At 28.5% G+C, this 14,877-nt stretch overlaps 1 protein-coding gene across 2 annotated transcripts; it reads right to left on the reverse strand.

The window, feature by feature from the left end:
• Window positions 1–244: 244 nt before the first annotated feature.
• On the reverse strand, window positions 245–8,460 carry LOC111034400 (long-chain-fatty-acid--CoA ligase 1). Of its 2 annotated transcripts, XM_022315620.1 has the most exons (12): window positions 8,391–8,451; window positions 8,187–8,297; window positions 4,257–4,380; window positions 3,903–4,172; window positions 3,571–3,770; window positions 3,050–3,250; window positions 2,763–2,980; window positions 2,537–2,687; window positions 2,181–2,453; window positions 1,894–2,037; window positions 805–978; window positions 245–646 (listed from the first exon to the last, which is right to left on the reverse strand). In XM_022315620.1, the coding sequence occupies exons 2-12, from the start codon at window positions 8,268–8,270 to the stop codon at window positions 509–511; spliced, it is 1,977 nt and encodes a 658-aa protein (XP_022171312.1). In that variant the 5' UTR covers window positions 8,271–8,297; window positions 8,391–8,451; the 3' UTR covers window positions 245–508. The 2 variants fall into 2 exon arrangements, with proteins under 2 accessions (XP_022171312.1, XP_022171311.1); XM_022315619.1 differs by having other exon boundaries at window positions 8,187–8,460.
• Between the last annotated feature and the right edge of the window lie 6,417 nt (window positions 8,461–14,877).

Here is a 14,877-nt window from a genome sequence, read left to right on the forward strand (position 1 = left end):
AAGTTTTTTTTATTTTATTATATTTGTACATACTCGTATATATAATAAATTTATTTTGAGTTTTTACTGAATGATAAAAATAATTATTACTATGCTATATATGATCGGACGAAAATATAATTATCTTACAAAGAGTTAATGCGGAATAAATTGCGAAATAAAATTGGTGTACAAATTAAATATAATATAATAAGTACGTCTGTACCTACATTTTAAAGTGTCTATGATAGAAAATAACAATACGTTTTGGTCTTCAGCAAAGTTTTTATTACACGTTTTACAGAATTATAATGTTTAACAAATTATTATTATTGCCAAAAGAAATCGTATAATCAATACCTATATTATTATTATATACCTATTATAATACTGATATTATCATTAAATACGCGTACAACAGATATAGATAAGAATATTGCATCCAATATAACAGGCAAGTACATATTATTGCATTTGACATCGTCATTCATATTGTATGTATAATGTATAAATTATATTATGTATACTTTCATTTCAACTTCATGTACATATCTTCGATCTGCGGCGCAAAGTACGACCTAACCTGGGGACGTTTCATTTTGAACGTAGGCGTCAACAGTCCGTTTTGCACAGAAAAAGGATCCGGATGCAGATAGATGTCTTTCACCTTCAATAAAATAATGCGTGTACGATTAATAGGTTGCTTAGACTAATTTACGTCTAGGTACACATTACACACTAATAATCAAACGTTTTAAGAATAATAAATAAAATAATTCATTGATATTACTCATAATGATAACGAATAAAATAGTAGGTTAGTACTTGTTCGAATGACTTAAGACCACCATCTTTTCCCCAAGCCGTCATGTCATCCATAATGAGCTTTTTGACCTCGGGGTTCGCGCACAACACTGACAGCGTACCGGATATGCCATTCTCTTGCGCCCAAGATTTAATGACGTCCACCATGGGAACCACGATGGCTATGATACACGACTACAACAGTAAAAACATAAAAATAACGTAAAGTATCCGTACACTCAGATATAAAATTATTTCAATGTCTTACTCTTGGACGAGACATTTTTCATTAATACCTATAGAAAGTTGTGTTATTACTATAAATATATACTGTTATACAATATTGTGAAGGATAAACTCATTAATTAACATCGTGTAAAAATATTGGCCACCTAATTAAAATGACTGAAATGTAAAAATAAATAATAATTTAAAAAAGACCTAAAAATATCCAGACGATTATTTTTGAATTACTGCCCACTTTTTTATAGTTAATTTCAATTTTTGTCTTTAAACATTTCATATTTTTAATTAATTTAAACAGCTATTTGATAAAATGTCAGTTAGTTGAACTCATATAGACTTAGCAATGTTTTAATTCTTGAAAGATATCTAAGCTTCATGAAAGACAATTATTATGTTATTATTTACACTTAAAAGTTTAAATAGTCTTAAGACTTAAACACTATAGTATGTTGTATGTATAAAGATTTACATTTTACCGAGTTGGAAGATGGCCAACTATATGATGAATTAAACCTAAATATTTGTATTTTAACATATAATTTGTACTACATAATAAACATAATAATTTTAGGTCACCTATTCATACGAATAATTCAACTTTTAAAAATCTATTAAGATTGCTACTGTGGCGCCCAAGACATAGTTAAAATGAAGTAATAAAAACAGATTCAATTTAATTTTACAGCTTCTGTAAATAGTATATGTATATTGTATAGGTATGTTTCTTATAATTGAAAAATAAGCTATACAAGAAAATATCTTTAGTTAATATCAAAAGTGAATTTTATTTTGGTTGTAAGTTCTAATTTGCTCTCGAGAAACATTTAAATAATGGTTAACATGATAACATCTAATATACATTACCTTTAACGATTCTCCGTGGACAAATACTTGTTTCACATATTGGCTTTTATGATAAATTGTTTCTATTTTTTCTGGAACAATATATTCACCTTGAGAGAGTTTAAATATATGTCTCTTGCGATCAATTATTTTAAGTGTGCCGTTCTAAAAACAAAAAAATACTACTTTTTACTTTTAAATAAATAATAGATATTATAATTATTTGTTATTACAAAATTTGCATAAATAAATACATGTACAATGGAAAGATAAATAATGTATGAACTTAATGTGTTTTTGATACTCACTGAAAGCCACATTCCAATGTCTCCGGTATGATGCCACCCGTGATCATCGAACGAAACAGCATCGGGATCTTTAAAGTACCCTTGAAAAATGTTAGACCCTTTTACGCAAATTTCTCCTTGGTTAGACGTCGCGTAGTATTCCATTTCCGGTACGTCGGCCAGTTTAACCAAGTTACAAGCTATTGGTGGTCCTACGTGCTCTGTATGCATATCTCCTTGGATCGAAAGCGTAATCGGCGCCGTACACTCGGTTTGGCCGTATCCTTCTACCACCTGATGAACACAATAATGTAGGTTCGCTAATCGCTAATACAACATGTGCCTCATGAATATATTTTTTAGTCGGCTTAACTCACTATACATCCGAGGGCACATCTCATGAAAGTCAAAACGTTACCGGCCAACGGGGCTGAGCCCGTGATCATCAGCCTCAGGCGTCCGCCCATGTTTTTCTGCAAAGTGCCGAACACTAACCGGTCCCAGATGCTGTTCTTCCGGACGATGCCTCTAAATAAAAAAACAAGCACAGAGTAAAGCGACTAAGTCATTTGAACGATAATAAAATTAGGAGACAAACCAAACTTTTTAATTTCGTTTTCTTTCGACCGGAGCGCCATGTTGAACATGACGCGTTTGAAAAACTGTGGAACAATGTTCGCCATTTCCGTCTCGTAGATTCTGTTGAGCAGACGAGGGACACTGGGCATAATCGTCGGCTTCAGCACCTTCATGTCTTCAAACAGAAATTTGATGTTTCCACTGTAAAAACCGACCGAACCGCCGACCAAATACATGCCGTTCTGTGGGCACGGACATTATCGACGTTAGATGGAACGTGCGAGTCGTTCAAGTATTCATTGTATACCTACTTCACAACACCTTTCCAACATGTGTGCTAAAGGCAAGTACGAGATCATCACGTCACCCACGCTCGGCCTGTATTGGGAAAGTTGCACTAGAACGGCACTAACAGCTGCCACTACGTTGCCGTGGGTCAGCATCACTCCTTTGGGTAATCCCGTGGTGCCCGAAGTGTAGCATATCGTGCACAAATCAGTAGGTTTTGGGGGCTGTTTACAGACAAGTAAATTATGAGTTCAGACTTATTCGGGTCAAAATATCAGTTCCAATATATTAATTATGATTTATGATTAAACGCCGTTGTTATAATTTATAATTGCAGATAAAATAGATTTTAAATACGTGTTATTGACTATTGAGTTGATGACCAATACGTGTACGTTAGTGTTTTTTTATAAATATAATATTTTTAATTTGAAAAAAATGAACAACAAATATATTCTTGATTTTAAATTCGAATCCACAGATAAATAAAAAAAACTGGTCATGAGTGGTCGTGTGTTTAAGTTAAATAAATTTAAATGACTACCTGTTCTGGATACGTTTTAGATGCTCCAGCTTTCTCCACTTCTTCGAAAGTCAATAATTCTACACCACGGTTCTTAGCTTTCTGACTAGTCGATGGTCGAGCACCGCGGATGACAATTATCCGTCGAAGACACTTGGGTGATCTGTCCAATAGCTGGTTGCATTTCTCGTCCGTGTCGACCACCACCGCTGATATTTCCGCTAAGTTATCACATACCACGTCAGACGATTAACCATAAGCACCCCTCCCCCTGATATCCATCTTAACGGTAATTGACTCACTGTGTTCACATAATTTATTCCACACGAAATACATAATAATACTAACAATACCTTGGTTTATAATGAACGAACAAGCTTCTGGACCCAATGTATCGTAAAGTGGTACAACCACCATGGAAAAGCAATAAGCCGCTTGCTCTGTTAAAATCCATTCGGGACAGTTTTGACTAAAAATTCCGATGAAAATCTGGTTAGCTTTCGGAAAACCAAGACCTAATAGACCTGAACCGAAATTTCGAGCGCGAAGTAATGTCTCATTATAATGAATCCATTGAAATGGTTTACTGATATTTTCACGCCAACCTAGGCACTTCCCATTGTCTAAAAATATATGAGAAATCATTAATTGTATTAGGTGTAGTTCATAATACATTGCGAAATATGGACAAAATTATAATATATTACTCGAAACTTTTGCGCCTTTCCGAAACGTCTCGTACAAGGTCCTAGCATCTGGTGCTATATTGCTTAGAAATTTTCCTTCTATGCCTTCTTTATAAAACTTTGAAACATGCACAATTTCTGGGCCCTAAAAATAAATGTATATATATTTATAAGGTTACACAATTGGTTGAGAGTTGGTATTTGGTAAATATTCGAATCAATAATAGCTAAAAGGCTGATTATTTTGCTACAAAAACTTAAAAAAATAAAAAAAATAAGTAGGATATGGCGCTGTGAATAGCCTGTGAGTGTCCATTTTTAATTCGATTGCCCTATTAAGACTTGTTTATGATTTCTTGGCAAACTTTTTGATTAATAACATTACAACATTACTGTCAAATTTAGTTTATTTTTGACGTAATCTATAAACTATTATTGTTTATATCAAAATTTATTTAGATATTTTTTAACCACTTAAAATTTACAATCCCATATGAGTTTTAAATTATTTTAACATTTATAAATTGTATTCTCCTCTAATATTTGTTAAATTTTAAACGATTTTAGTTTCAAGATGTAGAAAAAATGGTTTTTTTGAAAATGTAGAAATAATATTATTACAAAATGTTAATGTATGTACAGGTTAATTTTAATTAGTGTTCTATAGGATTCATTGCATTAGAGTTGTTCAGAATAAACAATTAACATTAAGTACTAAAAAATGCTCTTAAATACATAGCTTAAATTCAGAAAAAAACTGATGAAAACAATATGCATATGAAACGTGCCCCAATAATATTATATTGATAATTATTGTGAAAATTGTTTAATTCGTTAAACATGCATTTTATTTATTTAATATAACCAAGTATGTTTAATAAAACGGTATACCTATATAATTTCATAAAATAGGTAAATGTATATATTAGCTAAAATATTGTATATGAAAATATTGTATATGACCTCCTCTGAAAAATATGCAAATGCAAGAAGTCCCTAAACGTACTTAATTATTATAAGAATTAAGAGTTTTGACCGAAAGAATGGACAGTATAAATTATGGGATTGTAAATTATAATATCTTAGTGATTTTTAAAAATGTAAAATGTAAACTTTTGTTTTAATCGCTGTTATAAATAACAAGATATAGGTATACCTACTTAATAAATCAATCAACTGTTAAATTGACATAAGATTAGCATGATCAAAATGTTTTATTCGACAAATTAATTTTAAAATTGTTATAACTGATAAATATCTATAAAAAAATATATAATTGTAAGGCAGAACTAAACAAAAGTTATAGGTAGCTATAATGAGTGTTTGAAAATTTCATGAAGTATCTATGCAATTTTTAAACTATTATAAAATAATTTTTTTTTTAATTAGAAATAGGTTTTTTAAAAAATACATTATTCTTACGAACATTTATCATTACTTATTAACTATCAGTGATTGTTTTCTTTATTACCTACTACTTATGATATAATACAAGAGTATTTAAAATGTTTTATATTGACAAATAGATAATAATTATTACATTTGTAAACACCTTAATAATAGCTATTCCTATATTTTTTGTTATACCTAAATATAATGTGCATAATAATTTGTTTGTTTGTTCAATAAAATAATTTGAGATATTCAGACTCATTTTAATTAAATTGTGTTTGATTCGTAGTGCACGTTAAAAGTAGGTACATTTAAAAATATAAAAATATTTCCAGACATTTGTGTTCACAGTTCACCTCGGGGAAAAGTTTCAAAATCTTTTTATTGTTTTATATTAATAGTTAGTTGGTACATACTTTATTATTATATCATCACTAATTTTTGGTTATCCTTGCAGTGTTCGTATTAACTATTAGGTAAAATCGGATTGAATTTTAAAAAAAATTTCCTTATTCGTTGGAGGTAATAAATAATTGTTGTATATATTAATCATATAATGTCATATGCAGAGGTACGTTTTCCCTGTAGCTTCTAGACGCGACGTCATGAGTTAACATCTGTCCGAGACATAGTCGTGGCATATAAACATCGTGCTGTTCCACAGTCTGAAGCTGCAGGGACAATTAATGTACCTTTGAAGATAATAGCGATGTCTACATAAAGTAATTATTAAAAAAAAGGTGATCTTTTTTGTTTGTTTTTTCATAGTTATAACTGTAATAATTATTGAACATTTTAAGAGAAAACAAGAACCAAGTTTTATTTATTTACTTCATTAAAAAAATATACCTGTGCTTATGTATAATATTTTTACTCAGATATTTTCGAGATAAAGTCATAGATGCAGTCTTATAAAGTATTTTAATAAATGTATTTATATGGGTTATTTTTAAAGTAGGTATTTTAAATACTACCTTGTATACATTTGCATCTAAAAATTAAATACTTTATTGTCTATATGTTTCAATAAATCATCAATATTACTTTTTTCTAAGTCAGAAGTAAAATCTTTGAAATTTTGTAATTTTATATTTGACATAGCCTCCTAAAGTAAAAGCGAAAGGGAATCAATGGTGTTGGTTATTTTAGTCAAAGCCTATATTAGTGTCTATATAATAAACTAAATTTTGATCAGAATTTTAAATTACAAAACACGACTTATAAATACAGGTTTTGTGTACATAGCGTGTGTAAGTTCATGTGTCAAATATATATTATATACTATTTTGGGGAAGATATATAAAAATGAATTAATGATAATATTTTACATGGACACAGCGGCAATGGGGTAGACTTAATTCTGCAAATATATACAAGTACCTAGGTAAGTAGTAAGTACCCAGATAATAGGTACGATATTTTTTCGATGTACAATTTGTACTTTGTACACTGTCGCTAACACTGTATCGTAATAGTAGAGACTTAGCTAAGCCACTGAAAAAATAAAGTATTGATAGTAAATTGAAAAAAATGTATTTAAAATTTAGATAAGTATTTGTATTTAAATACTTTGAAGAATTTGTATTTGTTCTTTATCTAAAATAAGTGTATAAATTATTTGGTAGGTACCTAACTTAAAGTACCTACTAAAACAAGTACAATTGCCTAATTAAACATTTATACTATTTTAATATTTATCAAAACTTTTACGTTTTCACAATATTATTACTCTACTCTTACTATATTATCACTTAAAGACTAATTAAAATACCTATCTATAAATCTACAAAACCATATTTTGATCGATTATATTTCATCTTAAACGAATACTATATTACCCTTTATGCATTATAAAGCTAAACCGTCTAAACCACATAACGAATTTATTTTACAGTGGATGATGAAGGATGTGTTCATACACACAGTAAGTACCTACGTAGTATACGTTGAATCAAAAAATTATTGTTTGGCATAGGTGTACAAGTAAACATAATTTAACGAGCGCGTGGTGACTAGAAGCTCCTCGTTCTCCCGAAATAGCCATCTCGATCTCAATATTGTCGACTATTAGTAGTCATTAAGTCCACATAATGTCTAGATGTATTTTTAAACTCACGACCTGAATATGAAAATTAACCATAATCGAAAACATAATATAAAAAAAAAAAAAACATTTTCAAAAACATTATTAGGATTGGAATTTTTATAAATTCTTACTTATGCAGTGGTATAGTGTGGTAATGGTCGGTACTGACCATATACAGTATAGTAATTATAATATTTATTTTTTATCTTATTGATCTTTAAGCTCGCCTTCTATGGCCATTAGTTAATTATTATATTATATTAATCATTTTATAAAGATATATAGTAATATATACAAGCCAATTTTTATTATCGTGATTACTCAGACAAATAATTTGTCTTCCTCTCGGGTGTAGGTAATTGGTATTTATTAGTAAAATTGTGTTCATAGGTTCGTTCTTCAGCGTGCTACGAAACCTTATCACTACCTACTTTACTATATAATTATAAGTCCGTGCTATTTTTATTACGGACCTTAAGTAGATCCGATTGATGATCGAGGTTGATGGGCACTTGCAACGGGCTCTCGTTCATCCAGTTCGGACAGTAACACGACATCGTTGGAGTTCTACAAACACCAGCGCACTATCATCGTATCCAAAATCAGAACATAATGTTGTAGGACAAATGACAAAAAAAAAAAAAAAAATCGGAACAAAAACAATGATGACAACGTACGCGGCGGCTGACGGCTGCGACACGACGACGAGTGCGCAGTGCGACGGCGGCAGCGGCTGTTATTGAACTGCCAAAAAAGCGACCGCGGCCGAGAAACGAAAGATGACAACGTGACTTCAAGAACGTTATAAATTATTTTTAAAACCAGCCCTCGGGCAAACTTCGTGTGTGTACCGTACGAATCGCCCATTACGTTACACACTCATCGGCGAACACCGTTCGATGCCAAAATACAGAAGATAATATTATAACATATAGATAGTTAGGTACAACACTTGTCTTAATAATCTCACACGGAGGATGCGTATCGACGTGCGGCCGTGGCGTAGCAAGCATATATGTGCTGTAGGCATAGGACATTTTTCATTGAAACGTCGTCACCTGTATATATACATATTTATATGTAGGTATAAGATAATAATAATAATAATAATAATAATAATAAATATAATACGCATGTGCCACTGCTGTTTGATATAAATACGTCTGTGCGGATCGACGGGCTTAAAATAATATGCTTATTTACGCGTCAAAACTTCAAAGTTGTCATTATTATTGATTTTTTTTAAAATATAAACTAACTCCAAAGGATTTATACTCTTAAACTGTTGTGTATACGTAGTGTGGAACCTACTTTTGGGATTCGCTGACCGTATTCATTTTCACGTGGAGTGGATTTTGTTTTATATAAAAAACAAAATTTTAAAAATAAATATCAAATTTGTTTATTGATTTGTATAATATTAGTATATAAAATATTAAAATATTCCAATTAAAAAAAAAAAATATTTCATCCACACCACGACTGTGAATTCACTTGTTCTGGCTTAAATATATTATTATAGTATTCAATAATTTAGTTTCCGCCCAATTTGTATGTATTCGTCATGTATAGGTATATTATACTATATAACGTGTCTATTATATATTAGGTGCAATTTTATTTTTTGACTTGGAGGGGCTTTACATATAAAAGACTCGTAGAGGGGGGGGCTCTGCTGTCGTGTTCAAATACCTTTAAAATAATATACTACTTTATGTACAACATAATATATTTATCATTTTTTTTAACCCTCTTTAATACATTTAACGTAGGTACACATTATAATACATCAACCTATAACTAAAATGAAAAATATTTTCATCAAAACAAATCACATAATTATTTAGGTACCTACTTACTTGTATATTATAATTGATAATAACTTTAACTGTTGATTCGAAATCGCAAATTTATAAAAAAAAATACTATGGTATTGAGTATCGACAATATTCTAAATAAATTGAAATGTTATCCTTATCACTGATCAGTAATATGTATGGAGTTACTATTTTGTCATGTTATTATTAAAACTATATTATGTTCTGTGGGTGGATCTAAAATTAGAAATTAAAAAATAATTTCTTCAAGCCACGTTGATTGAATTATGATGTATATAGATTACATAACTAATGGAGGATTTAATACTTCAATAAAAATACAAATTTTTGGAGGGGCTAATTTTAGTATCATAGCGACTAAGTCCTCCGAGTTCCCCCCGAATTGTGCCTATTGGCTATTGTGTTCATATTACTCCACCTACATTAATTAAAAATGTATCTTATCAAAAAGTCTGTTATCGAAATAATTGTATAGAAAATCTTTAAGTGTTGCAGGTTTTTTTATTTCGTACACATGTAAGAGTATCTACGGTAAAAATCAGATCAGAAATTTACCTACCATCGATAGGAAACATTAGAATCCATTTTTATTTCATGCTAGATTATACTAGGTATGTTCTATAAACTTAATGTTTTTAAATACTGTTATTATAGCGATTAATTTAATAATATATTTTATTTTATTTATTTACAGATCAGATAATGATACATCGTAGGTACATAATATTTAAATATATTGTGTACATCATACTCACGTACCATCTGAAAATTATATTTTAACTTTTTCTTCTCTGCACACATTCATTTCCGATTTAACAGAGATTTATAATCACAATGAAACAAATCGAATCAATATCAATAGTAGCCAGTAGGTAAATACTTAAGTACTAACCTGTCTACAGTAGTGACTTATTTATATGCAGCCACTTTAATAGATACTTACCAACAACGGAAAATGTTTAAGGGAATCATTTGTTCTTCAATATTGATGGTAGGGGTAGGTTTGCGTATTGACTCGGACACGAAGTTATACTTATCATACACATTTTCGGGTCTTCTTTTATTGCAAAATATGTTATGTTTATTTTAATATACAATAGCTGGTAGAGTGGTAGGACAGCCAATAAAATATCTATTTTTAATTTTTTGACCACAAGAAAGAGAAATTACAAAAAATTTCCCAATTGATTTGGACAATACTTTTTCGTCATAATGTTTACATTCTCAATCATATTTACTGAATAGTGAATAGCAATATTGACATAGATACTTTTACTCCAATCACAATATTATGCAAGTATTTGAGAAAAAAATCTTTAAGTATTTCTATACTTCCAAATATTCCAAGCCAAATGCCAAACTGATGAAAAGTTGAACAATTTGGCATCGACCTTTTAATTTACTCGTCATTACTCATTTAAAAGGACCAAATGTCGACGTATCCAATCACCTAATATTCTAACTATTACCGAATTAATAATTAGCAAGTATTGCAATGTATACCAATATTTTGTTATTAATTATTAATATATATTTTTTTTAACTCTTAAGAAATTATGTTGCAGTATTTAAATATAATTTGTTTGGCATACCTACATTATAATTCAATTATATTTAACAGTAGGTAATTAAGTGAGTTTTGGTTATTTAGGTCGAAAAATTCCACAGACCTACAAGCGGGACACACGTATATACGCCTCTGTCTATCGATGATCCAAGTGAAGTATAATATGATGTAAATATTTCACTTAGTCGACAGATTTAGTATTTACCAATTTAAGTTATTACTATTATATAAATAGCTTTTTACTATATGAGATTTATGGCAAGGTATAGTTGTTAGATGGTATATAGGTAATTAAAGTATTTTAGTTAAAGCACTAAAAATTATTATTATTTCACTAAACGAGAACTATAAATTACAGCAGTATTGCCCATCTGGTATAATTTGGATGAACAAAACTAAGACAAACGCCATTATATACGTAAATTTTTTTATTTTTGTATGAAAAAGTCGATGTAAATATCTGGTCTGCCTTATTGTAAATTAAACTAAACATTTTATTAGATAATGAATTATAAATCTCTAACTGAGTTTTAGACGTTTTAGTATTTACTGTTTATGATGTAACTTAAATAATATGTAGCATATAAGAAGACATAGATTTTATGGTGTACATCGTTGTATAATCTGAGAGAAGCGAGAAATGTATTTTTACTTTTAAAACCCTCAAAATAAGTAGGTAGTGGGTGATTTTTTTCAATTGTTCGCCAAGCTGTTATAAAGAATAAAAATAGAAAATAGTGTGACCTATCAAAATAGGAGGTCTATTGATGAAAAACAATAATGTCGTAGAGAAATTATAGTCATTTGTTAAAATGAAAATTGATCGAGATTGCTAAGAACTGAAAATATTGTCGATTTGCAATATTATCATAAGAATATATTATTACTAGTTTTGAATCTTCTGTATTATGTGATTTAGATTGAAAATATGAATTTTGTTTTTCAATAACATGACATTATATTTCGTTTGATTTACATTTTATGTATGCCAAATTAAATATTAGTCAATAATTATAGGATAAGTAGGTACTTCCTTAATTTGATTTAGAGTTGGTAATCAAAATAAATGCATTTGGCTATATTCATCCTTTCATTCATATACTATGTATGGCATAAAATAAATTCTTACCTAAGTATAAGTAAAATAAATACTTACCTCGAATGAGTATATAATAATTGTATATTTTTATTTATTTAAATTATAATTGATAACTATATTATATATTTTTATGCCATAATGAATTGATGCAATTGTTTTTTTTTTATTTGTCAGAAAACTAAATACCAAACTAAGACTTAAAAAGTTTTTATTAACCTATCTTAAAATACAAAAAAACTTTTGGAACTTCGAAGTTGTTATTATTATTATTTTTATTTTTTATAAAATATATTAAATAAATTATAGATTTTATATTTTATACTGTTGTGTATACGGAGTGTGGTACTTTCGGGACTGTAGATCATAAATATTTCCATGCGAGTGGATTTAATTTCCATAAAAATAAAGTTGTTTATTTTCTAGTATACTTTTAGTATATATTTTATTTGCATTTAAAATATTTCAATTTCCAAAAATATATAATCTACGTGGCTATACACTCGCTTGTTCCAGCTTAAATATATAACAGTCTTCAATCATTTAGTTTCCATCCAAAAACATTTTTATGCAATGTACACCTAGTAAGTACCCTAACAACTCTACATTAACTAAAAATGCCTATTATCTATTGCTTTTAACATTTTAATTATAAACGATATTTACACAATTATACTTCAATCTATTAATCAATCTCAAAATGCATAACGTACATATAAAACTATAAAAGTATAAGCAGTCAAGTATCGACAGTCAAATTTCAAAACAAATTCGACTTATGCATAATTCAAGTTATATTACATTGAGTTGTACTGCAGCTTTTAGTATACCTATATCCTATGGGCATTTTTAAAGGACAAGAAAAAGATTCAAGATAATTATGTTTTCAAATTATCAAGACTAGACTGCATAATAGTCTTAACAATTCCACAGACGACAGTAATTCATTCTTATAACGGTTTACATGTTTAGAAGTTGCTGATCGTTTTGTCTTATCTAATTTTTGACAATTATTGTAGGGGAAAAAGTGAAACTTGTAATATATTTTTGTTTGGCTTGGATTTCCATGATTAATGTGGTCTGGCAAATGGTGCAAAGTTGAAAAAAAGTTTTATTTTAAGAATAATAATGCAATCCTTAATGCATTCGTGTTTTATTACGTCAAACGTAGCACATTATAATCGTCAATCATTCTCAACTCATCAATCATTATTATGTTGACGCAATTAAAATTATTGATCTATAAAAAACTGTTCATATAAATGTTAAGCTTGTTTTAGCTTGTCTTTTCGTATAGGTAAAAGCTATTAGAATAACTAATGTTGTGTTTGTGTACCATATTTTAATACATATTCTACCGTTAATAATTATGTCGATTTGCACAATAATTGGAGTCTTATTAGATTAAGCATTATGATACTCAAAATGAAATTTAACATTTTAATATCTATTCTCATTAGTCATTTAGGGAAACTTTATTTTATATATGTTTATCATTTATGTTGTGCTTACCTACGATAAAAGATATTACATAACCTTGATGTAGAAATAGTAGTTACAAATAAACAATGGCACCCAGTTTTCTTCAAGGGTCCAGAATATATTATGCATATTATAATTTTACCAAATACTGAATATTGGTATCATGAATTATTTTAAACATTTTTTTAAACTTTAGTAAAATGTTAAAGAAATTTCCAAAATTGCCGAGACGCATTTAAATGATATACTTTTAATAATTTTTAATTTTTTTTAATAATTTTTTTTTTATACAAATAAAAGCAAATAAATGATTATAAAAATACCTCTGAAGACTATTTGGAAAAGATTCAATTAAACGTAAATAGTTTTAAATCACTCTTGGTTAATATTCTCTTGGCACCACACGTTGCATTGGATCTTATCGATCGGGATATTTGTTCTAATTCCAACAACATATTTTATATTTATGATTTACGATTTCATATAATTTAATTAATGACTCAGTTGCTTTTAGTTTTTATTTATAATCATAAATAATAATATTGTAGTTAGGTAGCTACTGATTATGTACAGGTCGTCAAAATTGCTTCAGTAATAAATGATAAATAATTGAACAAACAAATACATAACATCGTACAAATAATTTTTAAAAAAATGGTAATTAACTATGTAATTTGTAATTCATAAATCGGTATATTATTGGTTATCTTGAGTATTTAAAATATGACTATTACATCCTAATAGATTTATTGAAAATGTTTGGTAGATATAATATTATAAAACCATACTTCACTGAAACCTTACTAGTTTCAAAAAAAATTGCATTGTTTAAATTAAAAAAATAATAATGATCAATTATTCTGCGTTAAGTTGGGCAGTGTCCAAACAAATTACTTTTTGTTTATCAAACAAACTCAAACTTAACCAATACTGAGTAAAGCCTTCCAATGAATATTATAACATAGGTTTCATAAATAATACTATGTAGTAATGATTAGGTTTGAGTATTCAAGTATTCAACTATAATAATATTTTCCAAGAAAATATTATTAAAAAACTTTGATTTAATTTTTTTAATTTGTTACTTTTATGTATGGTTTTAATACTATCTAATATATAAAGATCAATATCTACCGGCTTAATAAAAAAAAACATAAGATTACTTTTTAACTAATATATTT

The sequence above is a fragment of the Myzus persicae genome, unplaced genomic scaffold (genome assembly GCF_001856785.1).
Source record: "Myzus persicae strain clone G006 unplaced genomic scaffold, MPER_G0061.0, whole genome shotgun sequence".
Classification (NCBI taxonomy): domain Eukaryota; kingdom Metazoa; phylum Arthropoda; class Insecta; order Hemiptera; family Aphididae; genus Myzus; species Myzus persicae.

Bases quoted from the DNA above. Each gene is read 5' to 3' on its own strand.
- LOC111034400 (XM_022315619.1), bottom strand. From the start codon at position 8,270: ATGTCGTGTTACTGTCCGAACTGGATGAACGAGAGCCCGTTGCAAGTG. The intron at 4,381-8,186 runs GTCCGTAATAAA...ATTTATTTTTAG, and splicing joins ATCAATCGGATCTACTTAAG to GGCCCAGAAATTGTGCATGT. The intron at 4,173-4,256 runs GTAATATATTAT...ATATATTTTTAG, and splicing joins GAAAGGCGCAAAAGTTTCGA to ACAATGGGAAGTGCCTAGGT.